The following is a 27930-nucleotide window of genomic DNA, read 5'->3' as shown; positions in this document are numbered from 1 at the left end:
CAGTGTTTGCCGGATACTAACCACACACAACACCTCCCCACTTAAATTTTTTAGTTTGTGAGTAACATTTTGTCAGTGTGTATTCTGTGTGTGGCTGTTTGTCTTTGTGCAATGAAAATAACTCTAAGACTGCTGCTTGTGAAAGCAGAGTGGGCAGTGCAGTGATATGCGGGCTGTTTGTGCGCTGCTAAATTTGTATGGCTTTTAAGCTCTTTCTGATGTGCAGCCTTGCTTCAATGAGGAAGTGATGTATAGTGGGAACTGCACTGTGAATTTGCTGTGAGCTGCAAAGAGAATACATGCTGCCAACCTAACTTGAATCTCCACTGAAGTAAGAGCATCCTGAGCTCCTCTGATTACTCAACCCAGGCCCACAGGCTGCATAGCCATACATCGAGTCAGTTACACCTGCAGTTCCCCTGCACAGCAGCCTGTAAGGGTCATAGAGTTGAGTCATTGTGAAACAAGGTGACGGTACCTTTGGATACTTTCTGCTCCCAACAACAGAGCCAGTATGAGCTCACTCAAATCTAATGCTGGTTCTGCACATGAAATGAAAACTGATCTTGGGTCAGACAGGTTTGTTAGTTAGAGGAAGACCAGTGCTTACTGCTTACATTGTCTACTGCACCATTGAACACTTCAAGGAGATGATATTAAAGACTTTCAGCAATGAGTTCCCTAGAGTGCCATGCTCTGAACATAAATGTTACAAACACACAACTGGATTTTTACAAAAGGACATGCAAAAGACATATGATGACACAGATCATCATATACATAACAAAAAAGATCACATAATGTATAAGGTTTACAGTAATAATGATGCAGTAAAAATAGCGTGTAACCATTCCAGCTTTTTTTTTTTTTTTTAGCTATATCAACATCACTACCAGCTATATCAAGAGATATATTATTATCCAACTCAAAGTTAAGGAGTATCAGTGTCAGAGATGGTCAACCTGATACTGAAAGCATAAATGGTTCAAATCTCCAGTTCATTGATCCAAGATGGCCTCACCAGGTCCCAGGCAGGCAGGCAGGCAGGCAGCAAACACAGGGCCCTGAGCCTGGTGCTGGCATGCAGTGGAGTCTTCCTCTTTTGTTTTCCCCATCACATCAACTTCATTCTCTACATGATTGCTGGCCAGTGCCTCTTCACTTACTCCCCACTGCAGGTGGCAGTCCATCCTTTGTACCCCATCTAAATCTGCATGGGAAGCCTCGCCTACTGCATGAGCAAGGCCTCTTATTATTTCAGCATTTTACATCCATCAGAGAAGTGTAGTCTATCTATATATTTATTCACAGAGGCAGGGGGCAGCAGTGTAGTGTGGTGGTAGGGAGCAGAATTAGTAACCAAAAGGTTGCTGGTTTGATCCTCTGCTCGGGCACTGCTGTCATATCCTTGGGCAAAGTACTTCACCGACAATTGCCTCAGTAAATATGCAGCTGTTACCTGTATGAACTCCTGATGGGGTGGAGGAACTAGACCATAGCTTTGGCTTGTTTGTCTGCAACCCTATACAAATAGGAATGACAGTATTGGCTAGTATGTGTGTGAGAGGCTTGGGGCAGAACTGTTGTACTCTGGCACTGACAGCATCACCCATTACTAGGAATTTCTGTCCTGGCAGTTTAGAGTGAGTCACTGCAGAGAGCCACAGATGGGCAGGGCCTTCTGTGGACCCTTAAGAATTTATTTGCTTTGATGCCAGTTCTGGCCTGGCAAAACACACAGTGAGGTGTTTTGTGTGTGCGGTGTATTATTTCAGCATAGTTAACTATAGAGGGCATTTCAGGGCCAGGGTGGGATCCATCTTCCCGATGTCCATGTGCATCACACTGTAGTGTACAATGGGACTTGATCTTGGCTACATGTGAATGCATCAGAGGATTGCATTTGTCTCTTTTTTGTTGCTCCTACAGTAGTAGTCTTGGTACAGTAAGACAAGACTAATTGGCAACTGGCAATCATAAAAAAAACTTGTTAAATGGAAGAAAGTATAAAAAAGCAAAAGGGTATCAATACAAGTGGAATAAATCTAGAGGCAGGTTTGGACACTGTGTTCTTAGAGGGTTGTGGTCTGATAGCTAATTGATTGTACATTGAATTGTACAATTCAAATTCAATTCATGATTCAAAAGTATGACCACTGTTAGACAAGTGGAGACAGGTTCTCACCTCAGTGTCTGAAAGGTACTCTCTACAAAGGATCCATACAGGACACAGGATCAGTTTACACACACCTAATCCTGTTCCTAAATATGTTTATAGAAGATGGATAGGTGGATAAAGGGTGGTATTTATTTATAAGTTTTGAAATACAAAGCATTTGTAAATCATCCTTGAAGCCATAGTTGGTTTTTGTTCATTTCCTTTCAAACCTCTTCTGTCAACTCCATCACTTTTCCCAGGATTAATTTTCAAATGCATATCTAATTTTACAGAAAATTTCAAATGAAATTCCACACCCAAATAGGGATATATTAAATAATAAAAGTTCAATGACTGATAATCATTCAGAGATTTTGTTGGTCACCTAAAAATTTTCTAAACTGCTTTCTGTGCAAAATACTGGTAATAACCAAACCCTCAATAAAACAAAGTGTGCAAAACAATATTAACCTATATTTTGTATTTGTTGTCATTAGGCATTCATGTAAGGTCAGCTTGGTTAACAATGTATACTTCCCAATGTGATGGGAGCCTGCAGGAGCCTGAGAGATCACAGGCAAGCCATAAAGAGACAGGAAAAACTCTGTGTGTGTGTGTGTGTGTGTGTGTGTGTGTGTGTGTGTGTGTGTGTGTGAGAGAGAGAGAGAGAGAGAGAGAGAGAGAGAGAGAGAGAGAGAGAGCGATAGAGAGAGAGAGAGAGAGAGAGCGATAGAGAGAGAGAGAGAGAGAGAGAGAGAGACTACGAATGACAGAGAACGCAAAACGAAAAAGAGAGAGATCATAAGTGAGACAGCATGGGAGAGTGAGAGGTAGGGAGAGAGATAGGGGAGGGGGGAGGAGACAGATCGAGAGAGAGAGAAAAGAGAGTAGAAGAGGAAGAACTGCTGTCTCTCCCAGCGCTGTCACATTCACAGTTGACAGTTCCTGTTGGGGGAATGTGTGCACAGGCTGATGTCATTCCTTTCACTTTCTCCTTGGTCCCAAATGGAGAGAAACCAGAGCAACTGAACATAGAGGTAAGAGTCTTGATGCCATTCTTCTGTAATCTCTCACAGAGAGCCTCTAGCTTCCCTCTGCCATAGCTTGTACTCAGGGTGGAAGGTGGGGGGGGCGCAAATCCTGTTGAAATATTTTTCCTGACAAGTTACAATTCCTGTGAGGCCTTCTGAGATTCCTCTAGGTAAGTAGAGTTTTGGCAATGGGGCCTACACGGAGCTGTGCCCTTCAAGAGACCAGCAGGGTTAGAGTGGTGTTAATTAAGGTTATTGAAAGGCATGGTACCTACTCATGGTGTCACACACATCCACCTCAACAACATACACCTTCTGCTACAGGGGCAGCAAATAACACTGTGGTATCTGTGCTATTTCTGTGTATAGTGCACGCAAAGCCGTTAATAATGACAGTATGTTCCCATGAGGTATGGATCACAACAGCGCAGCTAACTATAGGGACAATGGAGAGTATAAACCAGAGTCTTGTTAGAAATAAAGTGTGGTTACTCCTGTCCTTTGGATAATGTTTTTTTTCTGGATGGTTCTGAATGATTTGATGATGGAAGCAAATCCCACCCACTCACATTGTGCCAAAGACGGAAACATGAGAGATGGCTCGGAATGTTTAGAACTTTTGTATGTGACTTTGCCCACATTCATATGCTGATCACATGATGGGCAGGGGGTGACATCAAAACTTCCACAAGACAAATAGTCTAGAAGTGCAAGTACATACAGGTTGATATAAAGTACATACAAAGAACACTTGTTTAAAATCAAGAACACAAGGCGAAAATGACTCACTGGCTGAATATATGGTAAAATCCAACATCTACTGAGGGGTTTTTCCCAAACAAATCAAGAAAAATAGAGAACAGAAAGAGAAAACAAACAAAAAATCACAGAACACAGAAAATAACAGAAAACAGCACGTCATGAGATATTGGGCTTATGGGACCAAATTTCATTCGGGTTAGTTCATTGTAGCCTTGTTCTGGGAATTGTGGGGAAGGACAAAGACAAGTGACCTTTAGGTCAGCTGTGCCTTCCTGCCTGTAGCTGTACTGTATTTTATCCCCTGGCATGATTCTAGAGGAGAGGACAGGAGGAGAAAGGCCCTTGTGAGGCTCCCGTGGGCCTCGTCCATCAGCTGATGGCCCAAAGGACATGGCCTCCTTGACCTCATCATTTGTGCTAAGGAGCATGACTTGCCTCGCAGAAGTCAGTTCAAAAGTAGTAATCATTTGATTGCTCAGCATAAGTCTCATTGAATATTGATTTCAGGGAAATAAATGAATAATAACTGTTAAACATCTTAATGCTCCTCTACCGACCCACTTAAGGAATATGTCAAAACATTTTAAGCACAGTCCATTTAATCGTTGGATTTCATGATATTTCTGCTGTCCCTTTGCTATGGGACTTTTCTGTGAGGAAAGGACCCTCAATAAGGCAGACATTTCTGTAGGAATTAACAGAATAAACAGAAACACAAAAGACTTAACACCATTAATCAGTCAATGAGATTGTGAACAGTCATTAAAACATTAATTGGTATTACACAGTTGATTTAGTTTCCCCCAACTATGTAAAAAAAAAAAAAAAAAAAAACTTGTGACGTTTTCATTAAAAGTTGGCAACCAATGAGCAATTAGGTGATCATTTGGTGACCAAAAGGAAAAAAAAAAACGACAAATTGTGGTATTATATATATGAGTTATATAAACTCTTCAATCAAATTATTAATGTATATATTCCTAAATAGTTATAACACTGTCAATAACACATACAATATGTAATTTAAAGGAATGAAAAAGTTTTATGCCAATCAATACACTCTGTTATTTATACCTATCCACCAGCAATATGTTATCTATGGTAAACACAGCCTTAGAGTACTTTAAAAAATTGTACTTTATATTCAAAAATCTCCCCAAAATGGTGAGGAAGAAATCCACAAATTTGTGTGCTTTGACACAAGTATTGCAGCAGCACGTGGAAATGTGGTGTGCCATAAACAGACATGCCTCACACCTGCCTTCAACCTAAGCATGTACAATAGCAGCAACAATTAGCCTCTATTTCATAATTATCATTAACAGACCAAGACAAGACCAAGAGATAACCAATAGATAACAACAGAATCCTGAGTGAAAATGAGCATGTATTAGTGACAAAGCAAAAGATAAGCATGAAATTAAGAGAATGCTAGAAGTTCTGATTTATGACGTATGTAATGGGATTGGGGCTGGCTCATTTAGTCACATTTTCAAATGGTACACAGGTACATTCTGGAGGAAAGACTTTCATGTGACCAGTTAGAGTCGTTACACCAGAAAATGGGAAGGGTTAGAGTTTTACATGATATCTGGTTAATGATGGCTTCGTGATAATAAATCAACCAGTCAAAATAAAGCCCTTTAGAGACAAGCAATTTAAGCAGCCAGGAGAGTCACAATTTACAGCTGGATTTGGATGACACTGCCTGATTCCACATAGTGCAGCTGCATGGTGTGTGTCTTCAGGGACCTGGTGTGTGTCTTCTCTCACCAAGAACACTTTGCTACGGAAATGGAGAGGAATACATTGATCAATCAGACAAAAAACTGAGGAGAAAGGTGGGGGAGGCTTCCTAATTTGTTCCCTTGCATCTTTGTACCTGTGCGCTGGAGCTGACAGTAGTTGTAAATTCCTAGCTCTCTAGTTTTCCAAGACTGCTGTTGTGCATCCTACAGCAGACATATTTTCCCACTGGGTTTAGAATTACTGGACTGGTTGCAATATTCTGTCTGACCTGGACAAATTCTATATAACGCTATACCTACCAATGACTCATGTACATATGTTTTTGGTATTACTAAGGATATAGCCTATTCAGTATGGCATTCTGGCTCTGGACACATATCCTGTAGAAACATGTTAAAAATGCCTCACTATTTTGGGAGTGTGAGATATGGGAGCAATATTTGTCATTTTGGTTTGACACATGGTCTGGTACAGGCACCATAAGAAGCACAATGATCCCCTGTTCTGTTCTTTGCAGGTGCTGCACCTTAATGGTGAGCATCGTACTGTAAGGCTATCATATGCAAAACTACATTTTTGATTTGTGATAACTACTTTTAATTATAGTTCAGCCAAATTCACAAATTTTTTACTTACAGTAATAAAGTTCATTGGAGTTCTATAAATGAAGCGTTCATGCTTTGGGTTTTATATATTGTACAGTGCATGAGGCTAATCTGTCATCACTAACACACATACTGCACTGACAGCTCTTGTTTTATTTGCTCTGTGAAATCTGCATTGTCAGAGCTGTGGAGTCTAATCTTCAGCAGAGCTGCTTTCCTGTGCTGCGGGTAGGGTTGAGTGGGTTTTCCTGTGGGTGAACAGACAGAAGCACGCAATACACAGAGCCTTCCTCCACTCTCAGGCAGAAAGAGAATTCTTAACCAGTCATGTCCAAAAAACAAAACAGTCTAGTTACAGGGCATTTTCAATAGAGCAGGTTCCTTGTCCTGCTGTAGTCCTGAACAGCAAGACTGAGTCCATATCACTGAATACAAAAATATGCCCATTATATACAGTATTTTATAGAATCTAAATTTGCAAGTGACATATCACTTCCTCATGTACATTAGAAATGAGGAAGTGTTTGCAAACAACGTAACTGTCAGTGTCAGTGTCAATGCTATGATCATGTATAAACTTAACTAGCTCTCTAAAGGATGGATAAGGATGGTAAAGAATGGATGTATAAGATTTTTTTTGAAACCACAGTATAACTCCTAAACAATGCAAAATTTGAAAGAATACTGACTGCCCGATTTTACTACATATACAAATTAATCAAAACCAGGGCTAAACAGATACAATACCAAGAAAACCAATGGTACTGTGTTCTTGAGAGGAATGTAAAATTGGCCTGAATTCAGAAACCATTCATGGTGAGGAACAAAAATTGATTTAATCTCCAGTCTTGGCTTTGGAGGTTGCCGAAGGCTGTTGCTGAGAGGATGAATTATGCTGGCTGCTGTCAGGGCATAATGTCTGGAGGAATAGAAACATACAAAAAAAGCACTGTTTTACAATAATATTTTCATTATTTTAAAACTGTAAAAAAGACATGTTTATAAATGATAAATTAACACAAACACATTTTCACTTTGAAGTGGATGTAAATTCACTTGCTCTTAAAATTCCTACGAAAACTGCACCCCTTGGAAAGTACAAAGTGCATATATGTCTGATGGATCAAAACTTACATCCAACAAGCAAAAAAACAAACCATAAGTGACAAAAGAGCCATGGTCATTATTTTTGATTAATTATATGGGCATGTAGCGAAGGGCGAGAGCAAATGAAAAGGTAGTTGAAACTAAGGATGTAGTGGCGAAATTTCAGTCTTTGTTTTTTGTTATAATATTTAATGTAGAAGGGCTTTGCCAATATTGCCAATAGGGCTTTGCCAATATTTATTGACATAAATGTTTACAGACATAATCCTTCGACATTCCCCTGCATACACTGAGGCAATTTAGGTATGCAGAGGCCCTTGAGTTGACAGTATAAAACAGGTTAGCATGCATGTGGAGCAAGTCAGCCATGCTCAGAAGGTGCATGTGTGTCTTTGGTAGGGAGGGGGTGAGAGGATGGGGGAAGGGAGCTGGGTGGTTCAGCATGTGGTCACACATATATACAGAAAAGGATGTTCATGTATGTGTGTATGTAACATGCACATGCCATGTCTCAAATGTGCCTCTCTGTGTCTGTGCAATTTCTTTCATGCTCAAATATGTACATTTCCTTATGTTTCAGCAGTTTCCTCATAAGAGATGATGGGCTAGGAAGGATGCAGAAAATGGCTTTCCAGAGTGAGTAACCTAAACGTGGTACTGAGAAAGCTAGTACAGAGGTTACAGACACATTCTGTTGCATATGAATCATTCTAAAAGGCGCACAGGATGATTGTAAGAGAAAGTAGAGAGTAAGACAAATCTATAAACAGCCAAACAAAGCATTTATAAAAAAAAAAAAAAAAAAAAAAACAAGCAAACATTTATAAATCCTCCTTGCAAAGGGCAGATGTATGCTCGGTAATGTCCCACTTTCACCAGGGTGAAAGACAAAATATACTATATATACAAATAATACATACAATATATACTATATATATAGATATGAAAAACTGTACCATGATCTTTATATTGATCTGTCTCTATTGCTGGTTTCCGCTGCCCAAACAGTGAAGCCTATTGTCTGAGTAAGAGAAGGGCTTTGCCACACTGCTGTCCTTGCCTCTGTACTTCCTCGTGTTTCAGTGAGCACACAAATTACATGCAAATCCTTACTGGATTTCTAAGTTTAATTACATACCTGCATCCTGGCTTGAAGTGAGCACTCACAACAGTGTTGCCTTGGACAAACCCATTTTTAAACAGGAAAGAAATAGGAGGAATTCTATGTGAGTAATATATCACAGAATGAAAGGTAAGCCAGTATTTTTACAGGAATAGCTCATGTTATGTGAAGTTTATGTGCATGAGTTGCACAATGCTGTTGTGCATAACCACAGCATGACGATGCAAAGTAATCAGCCTTTAAGAAGGTACATTAAAGCATCGTGTTTTTCAGTTCATCTGCCAATGAGATTGATGAGCTTTAACTGAATTAGCTTATAAAATGTAGATTATAATATTAACTGCAGCCCTATCATGGATAGCATGATGGATTTTTCTGAACCAATGTCAGTGTTACTCTGTTGAACTCTTTGAGATTTGAGTCTCATGTGACTTATGTGATCTTATGTGAAACAGTTAACTTTCCAGGTTTGAAGAGACTGGAGATGAAGCTCCTTTTCCAGCATGCAGACTGGAGCAACAGCCCCAGTGACTATACAACGAGGCTGGGTTAAAGCTCCTCCCACTACATGCTGAAACTTGTAAAGCCCGGTACACCGAGACCACAAATCAAGATTACAACGCGGAGGTAGAGAAGGACAGAATAGATGCACAAGATAAGGAACTGCAGCTGGCTTAATAATGAAGGTGGCTATCAGTCCAGCTCTCAAAGATGTACTAATGGTGGAAATGTGTTGTAAGTCTGTCAAATATGACTGATTTCAAAGATCATTCTGGACAAAGTACACTCCCTCCCCAATGAGCTGCATCATCAATTTTCTACAAATAAGGTACTGGGACACAAAATGAATGAGACATGTGGAGAAGAAGATGATCTAAGGCAGTACCAGCACTTCATCTACGCCCTGATCTACTCCATAATCCTGGTGCCAGGCCTGATTGGCAACGTATTGGCACTCTGGGTGTTTCGCGTCTATGTGAGGGAGACCAAGAAGGCTGTCATCTTCATGATCAACTTAGCTGCTGCCGACTTGCTTCAGGTGCTGTCGCTCCCTCTCAGAATCTACTACTACCTGAATGACTCTTGGCCCTTTGGGCAATTCCTCTGCATGTTTTGTTTCTACCTGAAGTATGTCAACATGTACGCCAGCATCTACTTCCTGGCCTGCATCAGCCTGCGCCGCTGTAGACTAATCCACCACCCTCTGCGCTACTGCAGCAACAAGCAGCGCTTCGACAGGGGACTCTGTGCAGCTGGCTGGCTCCTGGTCTGCCTGGGCTGTCTGCCCTTCCCCCTGATGCGCCGAGGTCCAGACGAGCCGCTTTGCTTCTCCGAGCTGCCACTGGCGGATGTGACAAAGGCAGCTGGCATCACTCTGATCGTACTGGCAGAGATCCTGGGCTTCTTGCTTCCGCTAGCCGTGATTCTCTCCTGCTCCTGGCGAACGGTGGCCAGCCTGTGTGAGAAGACAGCCGTGCTGCACGACAGGGGTGAGAAACGGAAGGCTCTGAAAATGGTCCTGAGCTGCACGGCAGTCTTCTTGGTATGCTTTGCCCCCTATCACCTCACCTTCCCCTTCCACTTCCTGGTCAAGTCTAGGTCCGAGGTCAGCTGTGCATTCCGCAACACCGTCCTCCGGTGCCATCCGGTCACGCTGTGCCTGGCAAGCCTCAACTCCTGCCTGGACCCCATCATCCACTATTTCACCACCAACGAATTTAGGAGGCGGCTCTCCAGGCCTGAGCTCCCGGACAGTTTCCAGTTGCGCTTCCTGTTGCGCAGTCTGAGCTGGGGCACTGAGGACACAGCCTCACAATCAGAGCTGGGGCACTGAAGACACAGCCTCACAATCAGAGCTGGGGCACTGAAGACACAGCCTCACAATCAGAGCTGGGGCACTGAAGACACAGCCTCACAATCAGAGCTGGGGCACTGAAGACACAGCCTCACAATCAGAGCTGGGGCACTGAGGACACAGCTCCATAACCAGGCAGTGGTTTCTGTGGACATGCCTCCAGAATCAGAGCCAGGGGACTGAGGATGCATCCCCACAATCAGAGCTGGGGCACTACGGACACCCACAATTAACAGAATTTGATGACTCTGATGTTACCAATCTCACAGATGCAGGATACAAATAGCTGGAGAGCACAACCATTAATATGTCCCTTTGATGCACTCAAATAAATCGTGGAAACATGTTGTGGAACTAACTGAAAACTATGTGAACAGTTAAAAAATTTACCCTCCCTACAAAATATTTAATCATTAAGATAAATTTTTGTGGTTCTGTATCTGAAGTGCATTACATTGCACTATTGTATCAATAGATGCACCTTTCTTAAAATCTGGCTGTCGCTCAGTTAACCCAAGGTTGGCTGTTTAAGTCCTCTCGGTTAACCTGATGCTGTTTGTATACGGTGATTTGAGATGGAACATTTAGACCAGTCAGGTGTACTGAAAATGAGCTTGACATGTCACCACCTACAAAGATTTTCAAGCCATATGGTGTCATCCATTGACAAGTGGTGCTACCCTAAAAGAAAGATATTAATTATTGGTACTAGTACACTGAGTAAACAACTCTTTCTTCCAAACATTTCTTTCTTTTTGTGCTTGTTTATTGTGATGGTTTTCTGTGGACAAATTGTCATTCAGTAATCACAGCACAATAAATTCCTTATTGTTTGCTTTTGTCCCATGTGTATTTTTGGCTTGGTGGTCAGGCATTCTGCTGTCACACAGCTACTCTCCCATGGTTCTGGAATCAAGTTTGAACAATATGATTAGGTGTATGATTAAATACAGACCACACTGTACATTATGGAGAATCCTAAGTGGTAAGTCTTATGCTAAATCACTTTATGAGAGGTTATTACTTTTTATGTAAATGTTTGGGATATACAAAGGAGAACCACATTCTTTGTGTTGGTTTTGTTGTAGCATGCAATTAATCTTGACCTCCAAGTATTTCAATGCATTATTTGGCTTACATAATACACCTTAGGATGTATGCATCACAGGTTTTTGAAACAATATGTAAATTTTAAATATGTAATACCAATATTAATATTAAATTTATTTTATATACTAAACGCACACCAGTATAGTAAACTGCAGTTTCAAAGGAGAAAAAGAAATGAAGGGAGAATGGAGCTCTCGCAACATTGCTTAATGCAATCACCATAACTTATTGCACATATATATAATTTGGCACATATTTATGATGCCATTGCACTCAATGAATTTCTTGAAACCGGGGACAGTCAAACAGCTGTGCTTAACTATCACTGCTTTAGCAACTATATATGTGTGTCTTCCTCATCTAACAATTAAGTCAAATGTTGTTCCGGCCCTGGCCATCTGGAAACACTGCCAGTAGAAGGTGTGGGTGAGATGGGATTGAGGGAAACACTGCCAGTAGAAGGTGTGGGTGAGATGGGATTGAGGGAAACACTGCCAGTAGAAGGTGTGGGTGAGATGGGATTGAGGGAAACCCTGCTAGTAGAAGGTGTGGGTGAGATGGGATTGAGGGAAACCCTGCTAGTAGAAGGTGTGGGTAAGATGGGATTGAGGGAAACCCTGCCAGTGTTGTCCAAGCTGCACATCTTCTGCAGCATAGATCCTGCTCTGGTACAGAGAGCCACACAAAGCTGCAACTCCTAACAGTGACAGAAGTCCAGATGTGGTTTTAGCGTAACATGATAAGAACCAGTTTATAACATTCTACCTGCATAAGCATTTACTGAAACCACATCTCTTTCCCCCAATTTCCTCTGCTTTCACTAATCTTAAGGTTCAATCAAAAAAGCAGGGTTTCTATCCATTTTGTTTCCGTTTAGCTTGAAACACAGAGGGTCTGTTGCAACAACACCAGAGCCTTGCATTAACCCCTTAATTAACATGTTCTGTGTTTACATGTGTAGTAAATCTGTGGCTAGTCATCATTGCAACAAATGAAGTGTTTGAATACATTCCTTACCTGTGTGTTAAACATCTGACACACTAAAGTTTTTTTTTTTCCGGAAAATGTGCAACATCTTTTATTTAATTTGTTTATTTGCAAGTGTAAATACACAAAATCGAAAACGTACACTGCAAACATGAAAACAGGTCAAAATACACAGGTGGTTAAAAAAACGAACAAAAAGGGCTTTAGAGGTAATCACCTCATAAGAAAAAGTACTCATTCAAAAATATATAACAATTAAAGGCTAAGGACAAAAAGAACAAGAAACCACAGTATTGAACAACAAGCATCAAATAGCAAATGAAGAGCATACCCTGTAACAGAAAATGCAGGAAAAGAGGGGAAAAAAAAACAAAGAAGAGAACAAGAAGATATAACTTATCATGAAAATTCAGTGGATAATCTAATTTTCACAAGGTTCATTTAAAAATATGTTTTTTGAAGAAGAAAAAAAATCCTTCCTCATACATTTGAGATTGGTTTTATACATAATAGCCCAAACTATTACCATATGAAATAAAAGGACAAACCATGGTGTAATACAGATTCAGTAAAATATTCCTTGACAGAGCATGTCTGATTCTTTTAATCATGCCAATATTTTTGGTATGTTGTTAGCTACAAAGCATCAATATTCACACCAATGCGTTTTGTGCAGAAGTGGTCCAAAGCAGTACTGGCTATGAAAATAGGGTCTTCAAGATTAATTCTGCTTTTGTTTCTTGGTCTGAATATTATATAAGACCTTTAACATTAAGAGATAACTTACTCATTTTAACCAAAGATAAGGTTTATCTAAAACAACATTCATAGAAGATAGTGTCTACCCTTATCAAATAAGAAGATATCATCAGCACTGCCATCAGCAAATAAAACACATTTTCAGACACTAAATACAGGCTAATGATGTAAATTAAAAGCAATAACTGCCCAACTACTGAAGTTTGCAGGACATCACATTCTATATTCATGTGATCAGTATTAGTACTGTTCCATGTGATAAATTGTTTCCTATGTGATAAATAACTTCCAGATCACTGAAGTTCCTTGTCATGTAATTCCATTGTAATGTATCTTGTAATACTGAATGATCTACTGTATCAAAAGCTCTTGATAAATCAACTAACACTCCATCTAATACAAAATACATATACATATACATACATTCCTCTTTTTGCGCATACTAGTAGGATGGAGCAGTTGTAAGGAGATGAGCTGGGCTGGTGCATTGGAGGATCTCAAACAGAGTTTGAGGAAAACCAACATAAATAATCACTCTTACTCCTAACCCCAGCCTCTTTGTGAAAAACACTGAAACTGACCCAGGGTCAGCACCTTGGGAAAAAACATATCTATGCCAAGGAGGATTCTCCAGTCAGGAATATTCACTATGGTTCCTTTGCAACAAAGCTTTATTCCTGATACAATATATACTATATTAATGTAGGCTTACAGAACTTCTGATGATGTAACATAGTCATATGAAATGTTATAACCAGTGTCCTTTACATTGAGTAATCATATTGGCCAGTACCTGTCAAGAGAATACTAGTATGGAATATTAACACACATGCTTAGGATTATTCACTGTTAACTCAGAATGAGATACGCCTATGTTTACATCTGAATAATATTTATGTGTCTGTACATTGTGTGGTTCTTTCATTTTTCATCTCACTATTGACTTCCTACCTAGTCACATTTGAAATCTCCACTGCAATTTATTCAATGTCTTTTTAAGTAAAGCACAGATGAAAGCAATAATACAGTATCTACTTCTCAACCAATCCAGAATGAAAGGGTTGAGTGCAGTCACTAAGTAAAGAGAAGTTTTGCAGAATAGCCTCATGTTTCACACTTCAAGTGTGAACCAGCACCCACTGTTCAACTGTGTACTGCACACTGTTTCTGATATACACATCTATGGCCCTCTAAGATAAGGATGGGGCTCTTCAACTCTGAAATAACTCCATCAGTGACATCAGTGTTGGGAACAGTGATAAATTAAAAACTGACATACACCTATAAATATTCTCACAAGCTTGCCTGTGTTGTTTCCTAATTTTAAAACATAAATTCTGTTACGTCAGATTCCAGGTAAATACAATCATCAGGAAATGAAACCCACACAAAATGGCTTTGCAGTACAGCTGTTGAAGTCCACAGCAGAAACAAGACTTCAAGTTAAGGTGAAAAAACAGCAGTTGCACATTGAAAGATCAAATGGTTTGGCTAACATAACATTATAATATATGTTCAAAAGGAGCAGCTGCCTAATGAGCCTCTAAAAGGCACAAGGTCATGAACAGATTTAGGGGAATTTATGAGGACTGATGTATATTTGAGGATGCCAGTAATACTAAGAGAGAAGCGGTGGGGAAATGCATAACACTTTCAACAACTGTAATAAAATTAAAATTACCATTTTTCTCAAATACTTTTCTCAAAAAAAATAAAATTTTACTCATTTATTGCCCAGTATCTTTATCACTACTTCACATTAATTAACTTTTATGAATATATGAGCAGAATAAGGTATTACAGGAAAAGACAGACTTCATGCAGATCTAATAATACATATAAAGTGTGGTTCTTAAGTCAGTGCGAATTCAAAGCATAATGTAATAACAGTGTGCATATAGTGCAAGCATGATCTGTGCATTGATGTGTCGTTGCTGTTGCAGGGCATCTAAATCGCTCATCTGAGATGTCAGAACTCAGGACATATTAGTACATGGAAAGTTGTGGGAAAAAAAAACAAGTAAAAATCTATTATCCAGCGATTTGGAAATTGTTTTAGGACTAGTATTCACCTTTAATTTTAAAGGCAGCTTAGTCCAAGCTGAGGATAATGAGTGCAAGACTAAAATAACCTCTTGTGTTATGTGCACACAAACCTTTGCTTTCAGTGCAGCAGGACTTTGAAGAATACACAAAGAATACCCCCCATGACTAGAAAACATCCCCCTGGCAAAGACCTGTGCACCTGCCTCAAGCCTTGCAGATCTTCGTCTCTGTCACAAACTTGTTCTCAAAGTGGCGGATGGTGAAGCAGTCCTGCACAGAGCGCTTCTGTAGGCCTGTTGATGCATCAAGAAGAAACATGCCCCGCATTTGAACGCTGTACAAAGGGAACTTCCAACACAAATTATGTAAACAGTTTGTGCAACATCCTGTTTTCAACAGTTATTTGCTGTGCATACTTGAATCAGCTGCTTTTTAAAAGCCAATATTGAAGGCTGCAACCATGTTGACCCAGCTGAGGTTATACTTCTCTTTACACGTTTGCCATCAGCCTAAAACAAGGTTCAATTAGTCAGCACCTGAGAGAGAACAAGTACCATCTGACTAAAATGTGACAAGCCACTGCAGCCCCTAATATAGGTAGACTCTGGTAAAAAGCGAACACACTTTATAGATTCTGGTGGTTACCTATGATCTCAGTACGGCGCTGCATCCTGTAGGTGTCCTTCCCATCACATAAGCTGAAAACGCTGAAGCCCAATTCCGCTACGTCATCAATGCGCTCTGACACCACCAGCTCCTCGTGCACCAGGTAGGTTGTGTATGGGCCGGACTAAGAATGACAATAACAATGACTACTCCGAAGGACTAATGTTCCTCTTTCAAATGAAATTCCAAATGCAGAATTGCAGAATGCAGTCTTTTTCAATATTCCATTTTGAAGAAAATAAACACAGGCTGTGGCCATTTGTGGATTTAGGACATTTTCCCCAGACAGTACTCCTCTAGATAGCTGCACTCTCCCTGACTCCCAAGAGCACCAACCCCACCACTCAAACATTATATGTATTACATATGTTTACAAGCATACGTCGGGTTTTCAAGGCTTTCAAGTGTTTCACTTCACTTTTAAAAAATGACACATAAACAAGATGGCATATAAATGTGTGTGTTCCAGGACTTCTGGGTAATTAGTAACATTTAATTAACGTTAAGTGTGCACATTAACATTAAAAGTGTCATAAACACGAATGCAAGTTTGCAATATTGACATCAGTAATATAATTTCTGTGTCATTTTAACTAACCAGGTAACAATGTAATTGACAATCATTTGCCCTGCTAACCTATTAAACTCAAAAGTGAGTTTGGCAGTGAAGAGACAGGACATTAAACAAAGTCAGCAAAGCAAGACAAATGTATCAATTGTGAATTAATGTGTCAAGTGAATAAAAAAATTTCAGAAATACACAGCTTGAATGTTTGTTTGTTCAAATCTCTCCATAACTGCTTTTGATGATGTAAACTGGCAACATCTGTTTACAACAGCTCTTTGAGATTTTTATAAACAAACATAACATTTTAACATAATTATCACCAAGGAGCTTCATTCTCAGAAGCTTCACTAAATGATGCATTGCATTACCACCTAAACGCACATTAATCATTTTCTCTTTGCATTATTATATTAGGAACAGATCCACCCTTTCAGGCAACAAGCATTTTTGGTACATTTGAGGACTTCCCCTTTTGAGGGGATCTTAAATATATATTTACTGAGAATAACATTAACATTAAAATTAAAATTAAAATTTAATTAACATTAAAAAATGATACTTATTTCACTGCCTGAGTTACAGTCCACTACAAAAGAACACAAGCCAATACTTGCCAACAGCTGCTCAAAAAGATCCTGTAGGTCCTGGGGTGACATGACCACTGAGGTGTTGAGTGGAATCACAAAGCAGGTATTCAGGGTCAGGTCCAGGTATGTTGTCATTTTCTGATCAGAAGGAAAGTTTGAATACAGCCCACTGAGAATCCACAAGCGAATTTCTAATACAAACTTTTACACAATGGTAAAGTACATGAAAAAACTCAATTTCTGGAGGACTGTGCCTTCTATACAATTCCTCAAGCTTTGTTGGCCCAATTAGTTATTAAGAGGCAGTTGATGACACCTATGCATTTTGTACAATACTATTTAGTAAGAAAATTCATGGAATTCCTTGAATCTGAAGGCAAAATAAATCATAATGAGAAAGTGAATGAATAATTAGGAGCAAAACTTGGAGTAAAAGCCAGTGTATGTATGGTCCGGAGGTTTGGGTTTGACATCTGCAGTTTAGAAGAAACATTTCCTTCCTACATGTGATAGAGTGACCGTCACAGGCTTCTTACACTGTCAAAGTCATGCAGAATTTGGACAAGGCCTCCGTTGCCAAAGCTGGGCTCAGGCACGCTGATGATAGCTATGGTCTCACAGATCTCCACCTCCTCATCAATGCGGGGTAGGTAGTAGGGCTCACGGCTCTCCATGTCCATGGGTATCATATCACCGTCCGTGTCAGTAAAGTGCATGCCTCCATGGTACAACTTCTGCAACAGAAAGACACCATGATCACAGCTTCTACGATAAACAGTCTTTACTTGATGACCACGGACACAAGACTAGTCAGTATGCCTGCACATTAAACTAAAATGAATGAGGCAGGCTCATGGTGTTATCATACTTGATGGCTATATAAATATAAGCCAGATAAATAAGACACCATCTACACTAACTTAAAAAAAATAATTTTATCAGACTTACTGATCATGCATTGCAGGTAAAATAAATCCTGATTCTGGACCTAACTGCCATATCAGATGAATTTCTGCTGCAATTTCAAGCTACACCTTGGGCTAGTATATAGGGGTTCACAAGTTGCAGGATTTGTTGGTGGTTCTTGCCTTTGGTGCGAAGAACCTGTAGACACAGGCGCTCCCAATGATGAGCCCAGTCAGAATGAAGGCGAGGCCTAGCAGAGTGATAAGGCAACGACCTGTGGAGCTCTCATGGCTGTGCACTGAGGCTGTCTCAGGGTCCTGCCAAGCGAAGACAGGTACAGGTTAAACATTTACTGTTATCATCATCATTTACTATTCATTGGCTGTGTTGATGGAAAAACCCCTAGTACACTGTACATTTCCCAATATGTTTTAAATGTATAGCCAGACAACATCATTGTTATCATAATAGTAAAGACATCAAAACTATGAAATAACACAAATGTAATTATGCAGTGACCAAAAACAGTTGCACAAGCAGTTGCATGTCAAAACTGAACTGCTGTAAAACAGTAAAGTTTCCCTGGGGTTCATTTCATCAAATCAAAAGTCATTTTGCAGAAGTTTGATTTACTGATAATTTAATCTAGGAGATTGCAGAAGTTGATATACTTCCTGTAACATGATTCTTGTCGGGTTCAGCACAGCACAAACAAAAAAAGCATGGTCATGCTCCTATTGGAGGGGGTGGGGAAGAGATGAAACCAAACCATTCTGGTTCTCTTTTTCACAAAATGCAGTGCTCGGATCAGCACTCTTGCACCCTGCAATGGCCATGCCCTTATCATCCACAAGACTGTCATCACACCTTTTAACAATGAGGGTGATTGTAACATTCTCTTAATGCTGCCAAGAAAATGCTTGTGTGGAAAGAAGATGTTTTAACAGATACGGTAAATTGAGAACACTCTATATTCCTCTGTATTACTAACTCCTCTAACTTGTACTCAGCAAATAACTGAATACATATTTGGTTACAGGGAAAGCAAGAGAGCTAATGTAATAACATTCATAATTAAGAGAATGTTTAACAGTTGACCTGGGAGTCAGAACTTAAGAGGAAGATGATTGGCTATGAACATGAGTAAGTTCGAAGTTATGACTGCTGGGAATGCCACCATGCCTACCAAGATCAAACATTTTTGTTTTATCATTTTTATGGACAACTTTATATTTTCCTTCAAAAACAAAAAAGTACACAAAACTCTACATCTGGTTTCCAAGTGCTCAGCCAACTAAAGCATTTGCTTCAAGCACAGGCTTAGCCCTATGGCGAGGGTTCAAAGCTGGCCATGTCATCAGCTGGCAATGACTGGGAGCCCACAGCAATAGAACAAATTTGCTTCTGGAGGGAAAAACTAAAACAAAAAACAAAAAAACAATGACAAAATACAAAAAAGGAAACATAACATCTTTCTTAGGAGCCACACAAATGACTAGGCAAATACGATATAAATATAATAATATAATATAAAATAAATCTGTAAAATACTATCAGCAAGACTGGCATATATTTACATCTAGCTCATCTTTTCACCTCACAGAACATAGAGTTGGCAGCCCTGAAGGAAGGTAAAGCATTTTCCACAAACAACAGTTGGCAGGCTTTTCTGAATGAGTTCTGTGAATACAATGAATCACACCTCAGAAAGTCCCTCAAATCCCACTCTGAAAATTTCTGCATCTGTACAAATCCACCCATACAAAAAATATTAAAAGTGAGCAAAATTCAACACAGTTCAAGTTTCAGCTTTTGTTTGTACATAATCATATCATTAATGTACTTTTACATCTTGCAACATTGGAGTGTTACACATTTCTTAGAGTATACAATGAGGTTTCAAACAGGGGCGTTTCTAGCTATTGAAAAGATCAGGGGCTAAGTCAAAATTGGGACCACTGGGCAGCTCTGTTCAAGGAGTGCCGCTGATTCTAGTTTCTGTTTCTGGAGTTGCAGACACCAAAATGGCAACGAGTGCAATTCAATTATGTCTAATTCTCATTGACTAACTCTCATTAATGAAAAAGACAGATTGATACAATTCACTTTGGTATTTCCAGATCTGTTAATTATAACTCCAAAAAAAAAAAAAAAAAAAAAAAACATTCTTTGTTTTATTTTGGCACCACTTCATAAGGAGGCATTCCGTGTGAAAATGTCACAAAAATGATATTTTTGATTTTCCTGAAACTGAGTACATAGAAAGCTCCATTTTGAGGAATGATTTTTTTATATATTTGAATTTCAATTAAAGTTTGCGTTTTGTGGCATTTTGACCCTATATCAAGCATTACTACAAGACATCCATGATCAGTACATTCCACAAACAAAATTTTGATGTGATCTGAGACCAGTGGTGTCGTTAGGTCCGATCATTCGGGGCTATATCCCATAATATTTTCGCCCTGAAAAAGGAGGTGTTTACAGCAAAACAACAGACTGTGTAACAGAGCGGAACTTGACTTGCAGCGTCCGAAGGTGTGATAATATTTATTTATTATAAAGATACATATAACCTCCCCAATCTACCGATGCCGATCTCCCTTCCAAAAAAAAAAAAATAATAATAAAAAATAACAAGCCCCAGGCAAACTTGACTTAGCCCCTGATCTTTTCAATAGCTAGAAACGGCCCAGGAGCTGCCTACCCGCGACTTTCGCAGAACCCCATGAAACAGAGTTCACAAACTATGGCCCCCGGGACAAATCAAGTATGATGTTCCTCTCCCTGAAAAAATAAAGGGGGTTCCAAGCTTAAGCATAGTTTGTTGTTCAGTTCTAACAAATAATGCTATTCAAACTCAAATGTATTATTCAGTTCAATTCTAGTCCTCATCGTACAAATAATGGTCTGTTGCAATCATTTCTTCAGAAACTCACTTCTAACAAACCGCATCTAACAAATACTACGTAAGCCCACTTGTTATACTTAAGTAATATATCATTTTATCGTATCCACTTTAATAATCAGCAGCTAAACCTAACGGTCCAAAAGCTAAAATGGAAAGGAAACCATTCTGCGGGGCGAAACCTTAGACCAGTTGAAAAACGCTTATGTTGAAGACGAGGCACACTGCATTACACACCAGTTGCATGAACAGATGAAGCCCAGCTGACAACTTTACCAACAAAATTGTTCGCTCTATGAAATAGGCTAACTTGCTATACCAAATGCTCTCATCATTTTACTCAAAGGGGCACAGTCGGAAAAATAGTAAGAAAGCTGTTTTACGGCAAGAGATTTAATCCGGAGACCCAGTGATATGCCTGTTCTAATGAAATAATAATAAAAAAAACAGGTTTACCTTCTCCGTGACAAGCACCTCGCCATCTTTACCGGGTGCTTTCTGTGCCAGACCAGAACTGAAGGCTATTTTCACCATTCTGTCTAAAGCGCTATGCTATGTGCAATTAAAAACAGTTACTTGCTATAATAATTATGTAGCTGTATTCTGATGAACTGTTAATTGGACTGTCAGTAGTTTTACTTTCGAAGCTCTCGTTCTGAGGTCTCAGCTGCAGAACAGAGAGTACGTGCCCGTTGCCAGTCACATGACATACAAGAAATACGCCGCACCACCGTCCTTCTTCTTTTTAGGTTTAACGGCATGCTTGAACGACTCTTGAAGTATTGCTGCCACCCACAGGTCTGACATTCTCACCACAATAGTAAAAGCAGTCTGATGTTACATGCCGGTGTCGCGCCGCATTCTGCATCCCTGCCGTGAAATGCACCCCCATATTCCGGCAGTGCGCAGAACGGTTTTATCAAACGTTCGTCCCGTGCTGACTTTGGAATCGACATGTCACCAATAACCAGTTCATATACGTGTTTTTACTGCTACAAAATAATAACTAACTAGTACTTTACGCATTACTTGATAAAAAGTGCCGTGATTCCGAAGTCAGCACGGGAAAGTTTAATATTGTTGACGGTATTTCTTTAACGTATTACAATCTTTCAGAATGTAAATTTGTCTGTATTATACATTACACACCACGAACCACAAGTACTTCCCTCAGGTTTTAATCACATTGCTCCAGGTCTCAGTAAGTGACTACGAAGATCTTTGCTTCGTTCATTTCCTCCAGTTAGTTCAGTTCTTTCAGTACATCTTCTCTCAATCTCGTTCAGTTCGTTCATTGCGTTTCCTTCTCTTGCCATTGGGTGGCGACTTGACGACACCTGTCGTTCGATTTAAATTACAACGAACCGAGATGACAAATAGTATCATTAAACCGCAGGGCAGATGCCGTTTAAATTTCACCGGGCACGCAGACGTAAAAACTGCAACCATTATATGCAACATAAATGTATTGGAATGCCCTTCCTTCTTTTAATTCTATCAAATATTTTGCAGCAACCGTGAAGATCCCGAATAATGGTAGCTATTAACGAAAAAGTGATGCTTCCTGTAAACAAAATGAATATATATAGAGGACATGAAGGATGTTATCAGTAAGTTCACAGGGTTATTAACATTGATGCTGATGTTAATTGCCAACAGATGAATATAATTAGTTCAACTTTACACTGTCTTTTTGTATGTCATACTTGACTATTTATAGCTTGGTATTAGTATCGAAGAAAAAATGAATACTTTGTATTTTTAAAATGCATCCTTCTTTCTTTATGTGATTAATACGTTCGCAGCATTTATTAAATACCTTCATAGAACTTTCAACACTTCACACACAACATTAAAGAAGTAAATGGCTAGTAATCCATATAAAAGGAATCCTTAGGCAAAAAGCAACAGATGAAATGCTGTCAAAATGTACAGCACTATCCAATTCGCAGCATTCTGGCTTTAGTTTTTTAAAAATGATCCACTTTGACTACCCTCACACAGTTTGGGGTTCATATTTGTTTTTCTAGCACAATACATAATTTCACCACAAATCCTTTGATTGGTTTTTAAAAGCCCTTACAAAAGGTCATTGAAAAGGCCTTGCAACAACAGCCTAAACAAAAATAATGTCACAAAATAACAAAACTCACTAGTGCTTTGAGGTTGGTACTGATCATTGATTGACACTTGGTCAGTGATACTGGGAGATAATCCTGACTAAAGAGTATGACAGCTAGCAAATGCATCAGCTGAGCATTTCACTTTTGGTTAAGGCACTTTTGAGCTTGAGTTTCAAAGGTTCAGCATGGCACAGCCTGGATGCTCCGCACAGATACCGTGTCCTCCCAACTTAACTCATCAGGAAACTGTATGACAGAGATCAGAGGCACAATCAGAATAGGTATTTTTTGCACAAGAACAAAAACTGTTTCGTTTTATGTCTTTTTGTTCGGCAGACATTTAGTCATAAGTGTAAGAATTTCAACAGAGAGGAAGGCTAAGTCTTACTTTACCTGTAGGGATAACCATGGTATTTGGCTCTGAAGACTGACAACAGCCAGCTGAAGAAAAGAACGACTAGACCAATTCCAGCCACACACATAACTGCAGTGGAAACAAGAACATCTCTCAAGTCTGTTTCAAATATAGTCCAGTTCAAAAGAACCAGAGTTCCATTCACTCAGTCACCTGGGCACAACGGCAAGATAACATTGTGAACTCTCACCAATTTACAAACAAATCTATGCAGAACACTGATTCATTCGTCAAGGGATCAATGAGCTGGGTCTGAGGAGCATATGTATGAATATTAATATGAGTGGCTATGTGAAATTTGCCTTGATACTGCACCTTCTTATACATTTGCCTGCATCAGATGTTTTGGCTAAATGATCAAATGCTTTCTGTTCATACTATTACTCACAAAGAATAAAGTCCAATAAGATTCAATTTAGTTCAACAAGAATGAGGTTTACTGGACTCAAATATTCATTAAACTAAATTGTGGATCCCTACAGTAGATTTTCCCGTGATAAGAAATCTACTCTCAGCCTCTCTGCTATAGTCAATTTTCATATGGACTTACTTTTCCTTTTCCCAACATCCATGTCAGATGTAGCTGCTTCATGCAGGAGCACCATTCCCAATGTTACAGCAGAATCTGATATAGTTTGTAAAAGGATAACTCATGACAGAGGATGACCTGCATGATGGCATGGCTTTTCAAAACACATCCCAAACACCTCTGTGACCCAATCCCTTCCCAAATGTTTAAATCATACTGCTCAAATTACTGCAAAAGGATACTGAACAGTAGCACAATGTGGGTTTCTGCCACAAACTGGGCTTGACTGCTGCCATGAATGTAACTCTGAAAGATCAACACAGAAAGAGGGACAAATGAAATTTGCACATGCCTCACTATGATACAGGGGAGCCCTAATTCAGTGCAGACGACTGACTTTCAGACCAAGTGCCAGAGGACTGCCTCACCACTTGTCCAGTGTTGGGGTTCTTGTGAGCGTATGGAGGTCCGCGGATGTGATTCCACATCTGCCCTGAAGTCATGATCAACACAAAGCACTGCAGAGAGAAAAAAAGAATGAGCAAAGTTCACTTTGAAATCCTCTTCTTAGCCTTCAAATACTTCATTACCACTGACTTTCTTTGGGGCTTTTCATCCTCTCCTGAAATCCCTGAAAATGAACAAAACTCAGACCATGAAAAGAAGAGCAGGGCAGGTTGCATGAGAAGTCCATTCCAAGTGCGTACCAGTGCAGCGAAGGCCCAGGCATTCTTGTTGTAGAGGAACTCCAGGTTGTTCCGTCGAAGGTACACCAGGCTCCCAATAACCGCTAGCAAGAAGCCCAGCATCAGTGGCCCAGCATAGTTGGGAGGTCTGATCACTCGTATCTGTGGAGGGTGGACATGCTCACAGGAGGACCTGGAAATCCTATCTTTGTCTTTTGCTTCTTGGGCATCACCCAAACCAGAGACACAGGCTGTGCTCCAAAGGTCACTCTTAGACCCTTTAGCCTTTTTGTGGGAGTTGGAAAAGACACGCTCCCAGAGTTAAGAGCTGTTTCCTTCTATAGCTATAAAAACAAGGTGGTTCAAATCAGATATCAAATAAGCCCTTTAAGAGGGAAATAATATTCCATAATAATATTCCATGCTAGAAAGAGCACAATAATTATTGAGGATTTTACAGGGTAGCATAAATGAGACATTACTCCACATTTTTGTGAATTCATTCATATGTAGATAACTAACTTCAAAACTACAGTTCTCAAACATCTTGTGAAACATATCCTGCCATTCACCAGTAACAGTATAGGTAGTAGCTGATTAATGATGATTTCCAGCTACAGTGCAGCTTTTTATGACTCCTTTGTCCCTCCTTGCCTCTGGCCGTGGAACTAATGCATAGTGACATCATGGCACATGACAAAGTGAGAGCCTTCACTGATGGCCTGTAAGCTTAAGGGTAAACTCTGGGACAAAGACAAAACTCCTAGGCCTCAGCTCAAAAGAGAGATCACTCCCCAGTTACAACCCACAGAATGCAAGCCATTTCTGTGTATGTACAAAGTAATTATATCACAGTGACTTTAAAAGCCACAATACTCCAGTAAGGAAGCAAGACTAGAAAACTGTGACTCTTGCATTATGACAAAGCGTACATAGTCTGATAAACAAAACTTGTGCAACTCAAAACCTTATTCAAGGAGTCCTGCACATGTGTACAAAGTTTTAAACACAGGTGGACACTGTCAGGCTGCTGTTGGGCAAGCTTATTGAGAGACTTAGCCCTGGCTTACATTGACGTCAGTCCTGTCAGCGATCCATCTGGAGATTTGCTCGGCTGCAAAGCCTCGAACTTGCAGCTCGTACGTGTCAGCCCGCTTGGGCTTTCCCTTTGCTGGGAAGTGCACAAACGTGGGCGCAGAATTCATGTTCAGCTGTGGGAACAAGGGCAAAGACTGAGAGATCATGTCAAAATAATGGCACATGCTACAGAGTAAATTTCAGTCTGAACTGTTAAGTGCATGTCAAAGTCCTGGAGAATTACAACAGTTTTCAGCAGGAGTAGCATTTAAACTAAACAAAGGCATATTTTTTTTGTACATACTTACATTTCAAATTTCCACTTTTTCACTCAGTATTACTACACTACTTAAGTACTTTAACACAGCTAGGCTTTAATTTCACTTTTAAAGAAAATTAGATACTTTTGAGTGTAAGTGTGAAGAAAAACAAACTATACTACTTCTTAAAAAAAAAAACACGTTGAACTGATCCTTTGTATAACAATGATCAAACTATAATCACAGGTGCTTTGAAAATATACAAGCCTATGATCTTTATGCTGAGTGTTTGCTTATAAATTTTTGGAGGTAATACAATTAAACAGATTGTCATAGTCATACACACAAGATGAATAATGTTGCAGTAGCAAAATACTATAGCTAAACTGTGTCCAATTTGATAGGATGTTTTAAATGTGCATGGAGTGAGGTGGTGGTGCAGAAAAATACTGGAAGTCTACCATGTGAAAAACATCTGAACCCTCATCAAAGTCCACAGTTGCAAAGAAGATCTTATTGGTGAAAGCACTGGAGTAACGCCAGGAGTTAGCCAAGACCTGGTATTCTTCATCGGCCTGTCTGCATGCAGAAACAGAGCAACAGTCAAAAGGAAGGGGAGGGGGTCAAAAACTCCAAATGAAACATTTGCCTAACCCTTCAACTTGCCTCCTTACATGTGTCTTTTATATACAGTATGTGCAAAAAAGGTACACCCTTAAAATAGTACAAATGAGTTTCTGTTTTTCGAAGTTCCACAGCTGAGCATGTCATAGGTAAGATTTGGTCTGAACCCTTCATCAGATATCTTCCGATGGTATGTACTTGCACACTCCACACTGTCTCTGGGGTTGAAGCGCGGTGAACATGACGACCACTGAGTAGTTCCGCGGAGGAGCCTTCACAAACCGCCGGAACTTTTCTCCGTTCATTCGGATAACGGCTCTTTTACTGGCCCACTCCATCATCTGACCAACTTTGTCTGACAGCAACATCTGTACAAGAGGCAGAAATCCGATGCAGGTCAACCTTCAAATTTGACGAATGCATACAGATAATTAAACACAGAAATGCCGCTAAGATATAATTAGCTGGCTAGTCCTATTATTTTTATGTTGCGTTTTAAATTGGCTACAAGATAAGCCACTGTATACGTGCTTTCAACCCTCTGTTCTGTGAACTCCATTCCTCAGTAATTATGCTAATTATGTATTAGATACTGTGATTCAGACACTTATATCTCTTAGAGACTTAGTCAGCTGGATATTGGTCTATTTCAGTCGCATGTCTCACGGGTTAATATGGGAATAAACCATGACCCTCCTGATGACAAGCCTATACTTCCTTCACCACACTGTATATCTGAAATCTCACACAGAATGCTCAGGCGTCTAAATAAACTAGTGTCTCTACACTAAAAAAATTGAATGTGACAAATACCTGAAGGCATAAGCGTCATATACGTAGCTCTAGTGCGGAAAGTGAAAGTATAGCACTTTGTACCAAAGAATTTTCTGATTAAACTTGTACCTTCCAAGGTAATGTGAGTTAACGGTACGATAGCAAAGAAGCTAACGTTGCGCGCAAAACATATGTACTAAATGGAGGAACTTATCGATACGGTAAAGGAATATCAATGTATTTAAAATAATATCTGGTTCTTGATTTTCATTTGCTTTCTGACGGGCGAGCAGTGGGGCAAAATCCAGTACATTCAAAGCTAAATGGATCAGCTAGGCAAACAGATTACATGCTGGTTCTTTTACTCCAGTGCACCCACCCACACCCACGTACCTCCTTTTTCTTCTGTCCAACTGACAGTTTTCCGTAAATAAGTAAAACTAATATGCATGCATTCAAAAGTTTCCATAGAGACATTTCTGCACTTCGCAAAACCTCAAGGCTGCTTTTGTCGT

General features: G+C 39.7%; 3 protein-coding genes across 3 annotated transcripts; 1 reads left to right on the top strand and 2 right to left on the bottom strand.

Moving 5' to 3' along the window:
• The first annotated feature begins 3102 nt into the window (after positions 1-3102).
• Positions 3103-10780, top strand: LOC118775547 (probable G-protein coupled receptor 174). The gene is made up of 3 exons (XM_036525519.1): positions 3103-3195; positions 7993-8048; positions 8991-10780. Exon 3 carries the CDS (start codon positions 9380-9382, stop codon positions 10367-10369), a length of 990 nt encoding a protein of 329 aa, XP_036381412.1. The 5' UTR covers positions 3103-3195; positions 7993-8048; positions 8991-9379; the 3' UTR covers positions 10370-10780.
• A 2130-nt stretch (positions 10781-12910) lies between these two features.
• On the bottom strand, positions 12911-21620 carry LOC118774801 (integral membrane protein 2A-like). The gene is made up of 6 exons (XM_036524311.1): positions 21384-21620; positions 18202-18336; positions 17650-17847; positions 17141-17251; positions 15938-16082; positions 12911-15585 (listed from the first exon to the last, which is right to left on the bottom strand). Exons 1-6 carry the CDS (start codon positions 21459-21461, stop codon positions 15497-15499), a joined length of 756 nt encoding a protein of 251 aa, XP_036380204.1. The 5' UTR covers positions 21462-21620; the 3' UTR covers positions 12911-15496.
• Positions 21621-22789: 1169 nt separating this feature from the next.
• Positions 22790-27930, bottom strand: LOC118775452 (magnesium transporter protein 1). The gene is made up of 10 exons (XM_036525386.1): positions 27809-27930; positions 26840-27009; positions 26479-26596; positions 25751-25891; positions 24702-24842; positions 24423-24512; positions 24237-24300; positions 24016-24090; positions 23444-23534; positions 22790-23296 (listed from the first exon to the last, which is right to left on the bottom strand). Exons 1-10 carry the CDS (start codon positions 27890-27892, stop codon positions 23281-23283), a joined length of 990 nt encoding a protein of 329 aa, XP_036381279.1. The 5' UTR covers positions 27893-27930; the 3' UTR covers positions 22790-23280.

Source organism: Megalops cyprinoides, chromosome 3 (assembly GCF_013368585.1).
Source record: "Megalops cyprinoides isolate fMegCyp1 chromosome 3, fMegCyp1.pri, whole genome shotgun sequence".
Taxonomy (NCBI): domain Eukaryota; kingdom Metazoa; phylum Chordata; class Actinopteri; order Elopiformes; family Megalopidae; genus Megalops; species Megalops cyprinoides.
Note: the sequence above shows the minus strand (reverse complement) of the source record. Positions and strands in the feature narration are given on the sequence as shown.

What these genes read in the sequence shown, in the direction of transcription:
- LOC118775547 (XM_036525519.1), top strand. Translation starts at nt 9,380, where the DNA reads ATGAATGAGACATGTGGAGAAGAAGATGATCTAAGGCAGTACCAGCAC.
- LOC118774801 (XM_036524311.1), bottom strand. Translation starts at nt 21,461, where the DNA reads ATGGTGAAAATAGCCTTCAGTTCTGGTCTGGCACAGAAAGCACCCGGT. An exon ending in AGGTGCTTGTCACGGAGAAG is followed by an intron (nt 18,337 to 21,383) that starts GTAAACCTGTTT and finishes TTCGCTTGGCAG; the next exon opens with GACCCTGAGACAGCCTCAGT. An exon ending in TTCTGCATGACTTTGACAGT is followed by an intron (nt 17,252 to 17,649) that starts GTAAGAAGCCTG and finishes CCTTCTGATCAG; the next exon opens with AAAATGACAACATACCTGGA.
- LOC118775452 (XM_036525386.1), bottom strand. Translation starts at nt 27,892, where the DNA reads ATGTCTCTATGGAAACTTTTGAATGCATGCATATTAGTTTTACTTATT. An exon ending in CTGACAGGACTGACGTCAAT is followed by an intron (nt 24,843 to 25,750) that starts GTAAGCCAGGGC and finishes CACCCTCCACAG; the next exon opens with ATACGAGTGATCAGACCTCC. An exon ending in CCTGGGCCTTCGCTGCACTG is followed by an intron (nt 24,513 to 24,701) that starts GTACGCACTTGG and finishes TTCTCTCTGCAG; the next exon opens with TGCTTTGTGTTGATCATGAC.